Source organism: Kogia breviceps, chromosome 16 (assembly GCF_026419965.1).
Source record: "Kogia breviceps isolate mKogBre1 chromosome 16, mKogBre1 haplotype 1, whole genome shotgun sequence".
NCBI classification, from domain to species: Eukaryota; Metazoa; Chordata; class Mammalia; order Artiodactyla; family Physeteridae; genus Kogia; species Kogia breviceps.
Window position 1 is genome coordinate 2550335 of NC_081325.1, and position 13587 is coordinate 2563921.

The window sequence follows — 13587 nt, forward strand, 5'->3', positions numbered from 1 at the left end:
TGCAAGCCAAGAATGTTACAAATCTTCCAGCAATTCCTCTAGAAGCATCCTTAACCCACAAGCAAACTATAATAAAAGGCAGCTGTGTTTCTAAACATGTGATCAACGTGCCGTTTAACCAAGGGGGAGGGGGTGGGGGAAAGGGGGATGTTACGTGAAACCCGAGTGATTCAGAATTTGTGATCATTTGAAAAGAGTCTGAGTACAGCTTAAATACTTAAAATTTCCCTCTATTTCCATGCTTGGTAAATAATTTTTCTCCCTAGAAATTCAGACCTCACACACGAGGCCCGTGAACCTCTATTCCTCCATGACCTACGCTTTCCAACACATAAACAACTTCCTGGCCTGGTTCCTTCCCCATCAAACCACTGGGGCGCCCACTGCTGTGAACACCGTCATTCTGAAGGGGCACAAATCACTCCCACACGCTTTGCCAAAACCCCAACAAAACAACCGCTGGGACTCAACATGAAATTGTATCAGAGGTCTACAAATATTCTTTTTACCAGGCTCCGGACGCGCAGGCTCAGCGGCCATGGCTCACGGGCCCGGCCGCTCCGCGGCACATGGGATCTTCCCGGACCGGGGCACGAACCCGTATCCCGTGCATCGGCAGGCGGTCTCCCAGCCACTGCGCCACCAGGGAAGCCCCGCCCTTACAATCTTTGAAAAGGATCTACATTTCATTAAAAAAAAAATCAGTTTAACAATTTAGTAACTACTTGGTAGGGAAAAAATCAATTACTTCCCAAGACTAACGTACTTCTTCCCAGTAACTGTTACAAACACAGCTGTGTTGTCAAGGAGTTCAGTACAAGTTTTCCAAATTAAATATAAAATGTGGAAGATAAGCATTTAAAAATCTGTACCAAAACACATCTTTACTACAGTAATTGGTCTTAATTTTAATGCAAATTAAAATTTACCAAGATATGTTATTAAAACCATAGCACCAAAAAAACACATTAATCAGAATAAGCAGGGTTACAATCATTTGAACCAAATTATATTTACATAATTTCCAGATAAGCCCAAGATTTTTAAATTCTCAAAAAACACTTAAAATTATACACAATCACAACCATACCATAAAGTTCCTAGCACCCCTTGAACTTAAAGAGTTTATTAATAAAAATGGCTTTCAACACAGTTTTTAATAAAAACATTTCATTCCATTTCCTACTTCCAGGCACTAAATTATCTCAACTTAAAATCTTGAGACCAGGGACTTCCCTGGTGGCGCAGTGGTTAAGGATCTGTCTGCCAATGCAGGGGACTCGGTTCGAGCCCCGGTCCAAGAGGATCCCACACGCTGCAGAGCAAATAAGCCCGCGAGCCACGACTACTGAGCCCGTGCACCTAGAGCCCGTGTTCCTCCACAAGAGAAGCCACCGCAATGAGAAGCCCGCGCACCACAACACAGAGTAGCCCCCGCTCGCCGCAACTAGAGAAAGCCCGCGCGCAGCCACGAAGACCCAATGCGGCCAAAAATTTTAAAAAAATAAAAAATAAAATAAAATCTTGAGACAAATACAATTTAGTCTACTAAAGTGATTTTCCACAAATTTTTAAGAAGTCACGTTCCCAAGCACAGATTGCCAAATGATTTGCACATATAAACAAACACGCCCTCCTTTAAAACAATTAGTGGCCATGAGACACGCTTGAGAGGCAGAGCAGGCCCCCCTGCGAGACAGCGCGCTCCAGCCGGAGCCACTCACCACCTCCTCCAGTGCAGCACTGCGCCCGAAAGAGCACGTGAGGTGTGTCAGGCAGCTCACAAAGGACGAGAAGAGCTCGCTCGGAATGGCGGTTAAGACGTTGCGAGGGAACACGGTTATCAGGTTGCTGATGATGCTGGAGATCCCCACCGCTTCAGAATCTTCTATCTCAATTCTACAACCCAAGGCATGAGCACAGCGTTAAGCGGAGCAGAGAGGGAACTCGTCTCCACACATGCAGCCCTTCATTTCCAAAGGCACGTCTCTGTGCGCTCATTTCAACTGACACGTGTAGCTCTACTCTAAAATATAAAAGCGGGCGAACCGCTACCTTCTTTTTTCCTCCACTGTTAATCACGAAGGAGAACTGAAGCTCCTTTTCGGTTCTGAGGGCCAGGATACCTACCCATTGATGGTATTCAGTAAGCCCTCAATGAAGTGTGCGAGATAATCCACTTGGGACCCTTCGTCGGGGAAGATGGGTCCGTGAAGAGACGCTAACTGGGCGAGGCACTGCAGGGAGTCTTGTGCCATGTCGGAATCTTCTCTGATTTTTCGATGTACCTGTTAGAAAGAATCGCTAATCCATAAACACAAATTCTTTTGTAAGGGTCACGTGTCTATCGTGCCAAACGAGGGGAGAGAAAAATTCACTGTAGCTGAGCATGTCTAGAACTAAACTTGAAAATCGTCCCTCGGTCCATTTTATGTTACAGGCCGTGATTTTAAACGTACCAATTAATTGTCAGTGGAGAGCTACCTACATTTTGAAAACTGAACTGTCTCCGGCGTGTTATGACAAAGAGAGAAACAGATGCCAGCCAGTCAGACGTACTGCTCCTTCTAAAAACAGCAGCAACGACAGTCATCTGTGTTATGCTAACTACGCGCCTCTGCAGCTTCTTGCTAAAGTTAGCAAAGTCCGGGCAAGAGCACATAGATGCTGCTTCGCTGGAAGCAGACGGCTACACACTCGCAAATGCAACGCGCCCCTCCGTCCCTAGAAATCCACTCATTCAAACAATACATTAACATCGTCTTTCATCAACTCTGATCTTGCCTACAATTTATTTGAATCTCATTTTATCCTGTATCATCGCTATTAATAAATTTTAAAAACTTTACTGAAACTATATTTAAATTCACTTTAAACCTCATGTAGAATTTATTTCAATGCTGCAGCACTGAGGTGAAACACCTGGCATACGTGTTCTGATGAAGGAAACACTCCCAAAACATTGCTCCCTAATTTTACAGTGTCATTAATAGTCTCAGACTTAACACAATTAAAACAGCCAAGGAAAATATTTTTAGCAGAGAAATCACAGGTAATTGTTTATCTTAATCCACCACATTTACTGTGGCCACTTTCTACTTTCCGCAAGGATTTGACTTTTCCAGCCCCTTTCCCTATACAAATCTCTGTGCTGAGTGTCACACAATTTAAACATTTATCCTCTCTCTGTGTCAGGTTATTTCACTCTGACTCTGCCAATCATTTATGAGTTACCTGAAGTTAGGATGTTTCCCAGCTATTCACTGGTACAGTGCGGGGACACGCTGAAAACTCATAAACCCTTAATTCACTGGTTTATCCCATTAATCTTTAATTCCTGAACTTCGTAAGGTTCTAAGAAATTTAAAATATTAAAAACTCACTGTTAAGTTACAAAGTTAATTTATCTACTGACATGCTGAAAGGGGTTTAGAAAAGGGGTTGTCAAACCACAGCCCACAGGCCAGACCTGGCCTCCTGACTGCTTTTGTGTGGCCTGTGAGGTAAGAATGGCTTTTACCTTTTCATGTGGCTGGGAAAAACAAAACCAAAGAATAATATTTCAAGACATGTGAAAAGTTATACAAAATTCACGTTTTAACAGCCGTCGGTGACGTTTTGCTGTAACTGCTTGTACCGGGAGGGCAGAGCTGAAGCTGCCTCAGAGAACTAATGACCTGCAAAGCCTAACATTCTACGCGGCCAATCCCTGGTCTAGAACAACACAAGGGTTTCTCAAAATACATTCTAAGTTTTATATATAGTAAATTTAAAGTACAATCACAAATCCATATATCCATTCTATTCAAGAACTTCTGAACACAGCTTATTCTGAAGTTCCTTATCTGAAAACCGTAACTATATTTCTGTCACCGTGTTTTTTAAACCTTATCAACATTTAAACATGACAGAGACAACGCAACCTGGGACCACAGAGGGCTGCTTCTCCACCCACACAGCCGAATGGTTGCTCGACCCTGGTCCAGACATGAGGAAGCAAAAGAAACAGCCAACATGGATTAGGTAATGAAATAAAATAAAAATAAGAAACTGTCCTCAGAGCCTGACTTTACTGGGCATACTTATGTTTCCTAAAATATGAACCCCATAAAACACATGATAAATCAATGGTTGAGTCTTATGTAACATGGTAGGCTCTTGCTCTTCTTCCATTACAAAAGAATTCTACCGTATCCGAACTATGTTACACAAGTTAAAACCTGAATTCCGCACCTGCACAGGGAAGAGCACAGGGGTAAAGAAAAGCAAAGTCTAGCGGAGGAGACCCAGCGAGGCGACTGGAGAGGCAAGGCAGGAAATGCAGACAAGGGATAAAGAGAAGTACGGTAGTAAGACGCTGAGTTCTGTGGGAACACACTGAACCCGAGACGCCTTCGGGCAAAGTGAAAGCGCCCAGCGCAAGGATTACGAGGCTCTGGGACACAGGAGCAGCCTGTGCTGAATACAGACAAGGAGTCCTTGGTGCAGAAGTGGCGCTCGGAAAGCTACGAGTGGAAAAAGCAGCCCAAGGAACACGCAGACAGTCAGCAAAGCTGAGAACTGAGATAGGAACACGGGTATTTATCCAACGAGCAGAGTAAGAAGAGACCATAAATGAGATCAGGAAGAATATGTCAAAAAGGAAAAACTAAGGAGAGTGGTTTCTCCAACACCTAATGGAAAAAAGAAAACTGGAGAAGCTTGTCCACTTGCAGGGGGCAGAAGGCCATCTAAGGTCTCCTGAACCCAGACGGGTCACATCTGGGTCTCAAGGCCACGACATAGTACACATAAGGGCAGCGATTCAAATCTAGAGAAAAAGTGACATGCAGTGGAAAACTGCTTCAAATAGGCAATGAATTCACATAACTGAAAATAAACTTTTAAAAAATGAATGAAATAAAGATTAGTCACTGACATTTTTCTAACAAATAACAAAATTAAAATTGTTCATAAAGTGCATACATGAAAGTAACAGGCCACAAACACAAAACTGTTAAAGTAACAAGGTGAAAAGGGGTTAACTTTCAGATGCAGAAGTTATTTGCATGTGGAGGTTCACAGCTGACAGGAGCAGCTGTCCACTGCGTCCAGACAGCTGTTCAGACAGGGGAGCCGTTTCCAGCACTGCCGGCAAGTTTTTCACCTTTTCAAAAACTGCTGGAACGGGATCCAATTTCAGTCAAATGAATAACACAGAAAACTGAACTTGGATACACATCAAAACAATTTCTGCCAGAGGCAGGCAACAGAATGTTAAAATGCGGTTAAAATTATCTTTGATACTGATGACGTTTTTAGCCATCATTTCTCGGATTTAAAGAAGAAAATGCAAGGTAATAATACTCAGTCTGAAGATTTCTATAGAAAAATATTTTTATGTACACCCAGGGGTGAAATTTGTAAGGCTAGTGCATAGTACCTTTAAAACACATGAAAAGGTGAACTATAATTAATGGTTGGGATTTGGCAAAATAGCTTTCTTTTTTCTTGTTAATTGGTCTTTATTTGGACTTTTGCCCCAGTCATTCTACCTAACTAACCTGTATGGTTGCCCTACATCTGCAAACCTGCATCCAAAACACACACACACGTACTGTCCCTATTTTCCCCAGCTTTTGACTATTACGTTGGTGGGTCCTCTTGGGCAAACGTGGGAGTGCAGTCCTAACTTCTTGGTATTTAGTAAACAGGAAACAGGGTTACTGAAAGTTACAGCTGAAGTTAACTGTTATTCAGTAACACTAACCTCACCCACGGCTGCTAATCAGTACACAAAAAGTGTACTGCTCTAGAGTAGCACTTCTCAAAGGCCCAGGGATCCTCAAAGGCTCCTGACACCCTGTCAGGTTGTCTGTAAGGTCAAAACTACTCTCATAGCACCACTACGGCAGTGTTTGCCTTTTCCACTCCCACTGTCACACACCCACGTTCAACGTGACTGTTAACACTGCAACTGAGCGAACGCAGCAGCAGATGAGAGGGCCTGGCTGTCTTCTGGGACGCCAGACACTGGAGAGGTCTGCAAAAATGTCAACAATGCCACTCTTCTCACTAAACTTTTTGTCTGCTTGTCTTAAAAAACATAGCTATTTGTTCACTGAAATGTTATTTATGTTAATATGTAGTGGTTTGGTATTGCTATTTTTCCGTGAATTAATAAATTATTTTTTAAAGTTCTCAGTTTGACTTTTTAACATGGTAAACACTAATAGCTATAACCCACATAAACAAAAGCCCTTCAGGGTCCTCGATGATTTTTAAGAGTGTAAAGAGGTCCTGAGACCAAAAAGCTTGAGCTCTACGACGTTAAACACTTCATAATTATATAACATTTAAATAAATCAGCAAAAACATTTCTATATAATCTTTGTTTAAGCAAATACACTGATCAGGAGAGAAGGCTTTGGAGGAGAAAAGCAATCTGTCTTGATTTACTTAAAAAAAATACAAAAGCACGCATTCTTCCCGTGGCACTTTGCTATGGCTTCCCTGTGGCGAGGGAAAGCAGGACTTACGGTAAAGAAAAGCTCCATGACCCTGCTGTCCAGAAGGGCCTCCCGCCAGGACTCCGTGGGCTTCAGGAGCACATTTTGCGAGGACTCAAACATGGCTATATAATGTCTGCCCAGTTAGCTGGGGTCAAGGTCAACCACAATAACATTCCGACTTTGTCTAAAATGTAAGTATATCCTAAATATAACAGAGCCATGCAGAAAGAATGTAATGGAAACAGTTTAAGCCTCTTCACATATGCTACATAATTCACGCCTGAAGCTAAGGAATAAAAGGCATTAAGTGCTGAAAAAAAGAATGCTAGAGGAATGTAGATAACAGTGTCATCGTAATTGTATGTCCCGCTGCAGGGGTACATAACGCCTGAGCGCAGGTGATCTGAGTGGTGGCAACCGGAGGAGAAACACTGACGCAAAACAGATGCCAAAACACATGGAAGAAAAAGAACCAATTTCTACATGTTGATCCCATCATGTCCCCCAATATCTTACAGCAGCTAAAACCACTTCTACAAAATGTGAGTCTCATACAGTCTGCTTGGAAAAACAGCGTTTTCCCAAAAGAAATACACTTACTGGGAAACAAAAAAGAGAACAGGAAGGGCAAATATACATCCTTCCAAAGAAGAAGAACTTCCAAACATCCGAGTACTCAACTCCACACAAAGACAACTATCACTTTACATAAAACTCAACCCCAGGCTAAAAAGCAACGCTTGTGATGCTCAGGTGTTCACTGTCAAGCTGCTTCAAACAGAACACCGTCTTTACCACACAGAGAGAAACCATAAAGTACACCCGCAGGTGTTTGTGAACATAACTCATTCAGGGACAGGGACACGGTAACTGAGGTTTCAGGAAAGGAGAAAGCTGTCCAGGCACAGACGGCGTCATGCCCCTTCCACGCTCATCAAATGCCCAACAGAAATACACCAGCTAGAGCAGGGGTCCCCAACCCCCGGGCCAAGGACCAGCATCGGCCCTGCGGCCTGTTAGGAAACGGGCCACACGGTAGAAGGTGAGCGGTGGGCGAGCACGTGAAGCTTCCTCTGCCGTCCCCAACACAGACACACAGACACACAGACACACACACACCCCGCCACCGCTCACATCACCGCCTGACACACACCCCATCCCGCCTGTGGAAAAACCGTCTTCCACGAAACCGGTCCCCAGTGCCAAAAAGGCTGGGGACCCCTGAGCTAGGCCATTCTCATCACCCCATGAGAAATTTCAACAAGTTATCCAAACTATGGCTTGCAAAAATTAGATATAAGTTCAAATTCTACATGTCCATTAAAGCCCAAATCATTAACAGATAAAATTAAAGGCAACGCTATGGACATTTTTTAAAAAGATTTTTGTTTAACCCCCTTTTAAAATATCTAATATTATTTTGTGTCTGAAGAGCAAGAAGGGGCACCAAGAGTTCTTTCAGAAAAGAAGCCATTGCTTGTTTCTGAAAAATCACTGCAGAAATGTTCTGTGACTGCACTTAATTGCTGAATAAAAGTGAAACTCAAACCAGGTTCGTTTAAATGTCACCTTTCTCTTCCTCTGTCTGCCCCCTTGTGGAGGGCAGGGAGAACTGGGGCCAAAAGGAAGGAGCTGCCGGACTGCAACAGCAGCTGCACGGGGGCCTCCTGACCCGGAGCCACCGGTGTGTCCGTAGCTTCTAGAACGACTTCATCCTCTCGCGAGGCACCTAGCTGATGTGAGGTTGTCAGTACTGGGCTCTCACCCAGAAGAGAACACAACAGCTAAACACTAGGTCTTTCCATGTGTTGTCTAAAAACGGGGGCTTGATTATCCTTTAGAGAAACAAACTGAAATGCTGGTGGGTGAAATCATCCGATGTCTGGGATGTGCTTCACAATAGTCTGGGGGTGGAAGAGCAGAGAGGAAATAAAACTTACAGCTGGGGAAGCTGGGTATTCTATTTTTGTGCACCTTTGGAATTTTCCACAGTAAAAGTTGGGGCATAAAACAAGGAGGCTCAAGCACATGAAATAAAGCACCTGAGAGTAAGGCAATAAAGTTTTTTGTTGTTTGTTTGTTTTGCGGTACGCGGGCCTCTCACTGTCGTGGCCTCTCCCGTTGCGGAGCACAGGCTCCGGACGCACAGGCTCAGCAGCCACCGCTCACGGGCCCAGCCGCTCCGCGGCACGTGGGATCTTCCCGGACAGGGACACGAACCGGCGTCCCCTGCATCGGCAGGCAGACTCGCAACCACTGCGCCACCAGGGAAGCCCAGGCAATAAAGTTTTTGTACTTCATAAAAAATATTCCACTTCTTTTCCAGGTTAATTCCCTTAACTTTCAATGTCCTATTTTATCAATTAAAAGGCAATTTTTTGTATATAAATTGTTCAGTATTTATTAAATACTTATATTGAGTTCTACGTTGAAGAAAGATGCACAAATTATGACAATCTAGTTACATTTTTTTAAGGAGTCGCAATCTGACATTAAAATGGTAATAAACTGTTTATCTGTCAGACACCCAAATCTAACAAACAAAATTTGCGTATAATCACTAAACACCTTCCATGAGGGAAATAACAGAATGTCTTAATTCTTTATCAGCTCACTAATGGTGTCATGATTTTACTTTTACCTGAGGTGGGATGTGACCCAGAGTCACCGAACCGTAATAAAACGGCCAGGCCACCTGTCCTGGGTCTCGTCCACACTGCCACCTGGGCAGAGCAAATGCACGCAGCCCCCGGTGAGGAGCAGCGGGGGCCCCTCGGGGCCCCACACAGAGGAGGGGTGCTGGGCGCGGGAGCGAAGAGTGGTGTTCATGGGCTCTGCTAGTCTTGGAAATGGGAAAAAGCTCATTTCAAGCGAGTAAAGAGTCCTGCACCTGACCCAGCCTGCCAGGTACAAAACAGCGAGGGGGTCGTCCAGACCCTGGAGCAAGTGAGAGCTGATTAACGTCAAAGATTAATAAATATTACAAAAGGAAACGAGACCCAGACGAAGATCTCTTTCCTACCTTTCATTCAATTACAAAATGTGGACACTCCATAAATACTTGTAGATGTGAGTGACTTGCATCAAGAGGAAACAGAAGGATCTAAGTTTGAGAGAAGCCTTTTTTCCAGCTACGAGATGGAATTAAGTGCGACTGCTCACCTAAACATCAGGTGCAAAATAATCCTCCAATCTTTTATTTATTTTTTAATCCTGACGTTAGCTTCTCTTGATCTTGGTTGGTTTTAAACACCCTGTTCCCAGCGCCCAGTCTGCACGGCCAAACGTTCTTAAAAAGCCGACCAGCGTGGTTTTAGAATCGTCGCCCCTTCCGCGTCGCCCACAGCACAAGGAGATCTGAGACTTTAATATCTGACACAATCACAAAACACTTTTCTCCAATAATTATTTTAAAGTTCCAGGTGAGTTTTGTTTCTAACTCCAAACCTGGAAGCGATCTTAAGCTGTGGCACGACGTCTGCCTCCTATTAGGCAAGCTCACTGGTAGCGCTCCTGGTGACGAGGCCACACTAACTGCTCTCTGAGGACCTACCCTACAGCACTGCAGGCTCACCCACCTTCCCGTCTACCAGCCAGCCCAGCACTGCCACCCGGTACCAGTTGTTCATAATAAGAATGAACACATGCTCCAGTGTGCTCAGCGAGACACAACCGTATGACTTAGTTATAAATAATCTCTGTCTCTCTCTCTCTCTACGAAAAGAACATGTAACTATCTTCAAAAGCACTGTAATACAAACTTAACAGAAAAACAGCAAAAAGAACAGTACGGTAATGAATGGAACAGATTTTCAAGGACACTGCTATTCGAACAAGAAATACATGTTGTAGTCAGCACACTGGACTGTGAATCTGCTGAAGGCGCTGCGGTAAAGAGGAGGGAATAAGGGCCCTTCTGTGTGGCCTGAAATACTGTTATTAAGAAGGCGCAGGCACTACTTTTCAATGAAAAAGCTAGTTACAAGCTTATCACAGTGTGAACAGACTGTCACATGCACATCTGGACCGTTTCTGCACATTCAATTCAACTTTTAATTTGGTATTACCAATTATTTCTGTATCTGTGTATAAGTAACCCCCAAATACCACTTCTCCCCAGATAACTGTTAATGTAGAATACTTTAAAAACAACAAGAAGACCATCACTAAACTTCTAGCACTTCTCCTCTTAGGACAGTATTTTTTTTAATGCTTTAAAATTTAAATAAAGCAGTATTTCTTCCTTCTTTCCTAGTTCTACGTCTTCCTTTATTCCTTCTCTTCTCAAAAATCTTTACTTTTTTCAAGTTCTTGTTTAATAACCTGTAATTCTCTCCAAGCCTAGACTATCATATACAAATGTTCATCATGTTTCTCTTTTCCTGATATCCAAACGTAACTTTTCCCAAAAAACTGTTACACAAAGCAATAGTCTCTAGCAGTTTTAATAAAACAGCAGGTTCCCATTTAAAAGTTGCAAAAGTTTCAGTTTACAGAACGACTTTAACAGCCATCATGTCATAATATCAACATTAGATTGCTTTATTTTTTATCCAAATATATTACCAATAAAAGAGAAGTCTGACACTGAAGCGATTATTCACTAACTGATCGTTTATTATATGCTTGTCAGATTTTAGGAGACACATGAGTCACACCAGATTGATACCATTAAACAGCAAATCATTTGCCAAAATTCAATCCGACTTTAAACCAACAATTTCCTGGGGCTTCGGCTTTACATATTTTTCTGAAATAAATACTGAACTCGGGTCATTTGTATTTTGTATCAGAATCATTCATTTTGTGATCAAATAAAATTCAACCCACATGACAGCCATAGAGAGCTGCTTTCAGCCTTTAATAATCCCGTCTTTTTAAAAATCTGTCATCGGATCAACATCACTTCACCTTCCCATGTTTTCACCAACTTCGAGAACCAGGAGCCATACAAGGACTCTCCTGTCACTGGACACCATACGAGCCCGTCTGTGAGCAAGGCTGCAATTCTGAAGTCCAAAAACCCAGCCTGTCTTCTGAGCTCTGTGCTCTCAGTCCCCTGGAAATCAGTCACAGCTGGAAGTCAACTCAACCGTGCACACACACACTGAAGAATTAACTCTCCGTCTCCTGGCCCTTCTCCCACGGCCATCCTACCGAGCTCTAAAGCTCTCTGCTGGGGAAGCTCACCCGCTCCTGAGAAACCAGAGGCACAGACACGCAGCACCTGCCCTGCCCTGGACACGCCGGCCAGCGCCACACACACACCCGAGGAGCCGGGAGGACGGAGCTCAGCCGCAGCGGCCACGACTGCCGCTGGATAAACCCACGAAGTCTTCTGTCTCAACCACGCAGTGTGACCTGTAAGTGCAAGCTCTTAACAGAAGGGGGGAGGTCACCTCTGAAACACACCGGGCCTTCCACATGCAAATGAGGTCTAGTCCATCTGTGAACACCTTCTGTGTGGGGGTCATCTGGTGGTGGTGGCGGCAGTAAAGCAACACATGAGGGCACACAACAGCTACGACTTACCCTCAGGCAGACATGGGAAGTCTGAAAATCTCCACTGCCTCTCCTTATAAGAACTTCACAACACAGGAAGATCTTGTAGCAACAATGGACATTTTACAAAAGGGATACTTCAATTTCCCCATCTTCCCATATTCTTTTTATCCCACTTCATTAGTAAAACGAAATTTCAGAAGCAAGGAGAAGCCCAGCTTTTCTTCTTATATATATCAATCTCTGTCACTACTAATTTTTCTAACAACAAAAACTGCTATTTCTGGCACAGCACGGAACCACTGAGCCGGGTCTCACACAGCACTTAGTCCAAGTAACCAAAGTCCTTTGAAATAAAGGAGAACTGACCTCACCTGAATGTTTTCCACAGCCTTGCCTCCAAATAGTAACGTTGGCTTTACTGGAAATCCTAATTGAGGTGAAAGCTTCTGTGTCCCGTTACTATTTTATGATCTAGTTAGCTTTCCCCAAGAGCTTGAGTTGAAAAAATTTTTACCAAAACCAAATCAGATACACAAAAATAGAATACCAATAAAAGGCAGTGTAACCAAACTAAAAAAAGAATGATTACTGAAGCCAACATACCAAACATACCTGCCAAGCATTCTGATTACAAAACGATATTGTCATTTATGATTAGCGCTGCCAAAAGCCCTAAGCATTTACGGATGCCAGGTGAGCTAATGGCTAAACAACATGAGCAGCACGAACAAACATCCAAGCACCGAGACACTGCTTCGAATCACCTTGCCTCGATAACTGAAACACATACATCCGTTAGGCATCTGTCACTACATGCTGGATACTGCACGGCGTGGACAACACAGTGGACAAAACACGGCCTGTGCTTGCCTGAGCTTCCAGACAAGCAGGAAACAGGTACTGCTCCAGCAAGCTAACAAAATGACAACTGAGAAGTGGGCCAAATGGGGGAGAAGTGTGTATAACATGCATATCAGGAGCCGCAGCAAGGGCTTCCCTGGTGGCGCAGTGGTTAAGAATCCGCCTGCCAATGCAGGGGACACGGGTTCGAGCCCTGGTCCGGGAAGATCCCACATGCCGCGGAGCAACTGGGTCTGTGCGCCACAACTACTGAAGCCTGCGTGCCTACAGCCCATGCTCCACAACAAGAGAAGCCACCGCAATGAGAAGCCAGTACACCACAACCAAGAGTAGCCGCCGCTCGCCGCAACTAGAGAAAGCCCACGTGCAGCAACAAAGACCCCACGCAGCCAAAAATGTAAATTAAAAAAAAAAGCCACATCAAAAGAAACCTGACGTGGTCTGGAGTGAATGACGGAGGCGCGACTAGGAGGCAAGAGAGGAGTCCACCTGCAAAGGTTCCAGGGAGGAAGGCAACGTGGCCTGTGGGTGCAGCACCAAACAGCAAGAGGACAGAGAGTTCGGGGAGAAAGGCAGAGACGAGGCCATCCAGAATCCTAGCGCCCATCTGTAAATGGGGTGGTGGTGTAACAGAGGATCCTAGAACTAGGGTACTTTCTTTAGACAATAATAATCTAAACCAGAATGAAAAGCAGGTGGATTTCATCTCAGATCTTTCAAGACAGTAAGA

At 44.0% G+C, this 13587-nt stretch overlaps 1 protein-coding gene across 2 annotated transcripts in view; it reads right to left on the reverse strand.

The window, feature by feature from the left end:
• The window catches only part of XPO4 (exportin 4), an 89740-nt gene that overhangs the window by 31565 nt on the left and 44588 nt on the right, over positions 1 to 13587 (reverse strand). For both annotated transcript variants that reach the window (XM_067016421.1, XM_067016422.1), the window contains 3 exons: positions 6519 to 6631; positions 2131 to 2288; positions 1725 to 1899 (listed from right to left, as the gene is read on the reverse strand). In XM_067016421.1, the coding sequence (XP_066872522.1) occupies positions 1725 to 1899; positions 2131 to 2288; positions 6519 to 6631 (446 nt within the window). The remainder of the gene's footprint in view (positions 1 to 1724; positions 1900 to 2130; positions 2289 to 6518; positions 6632 to 13587) is intronic.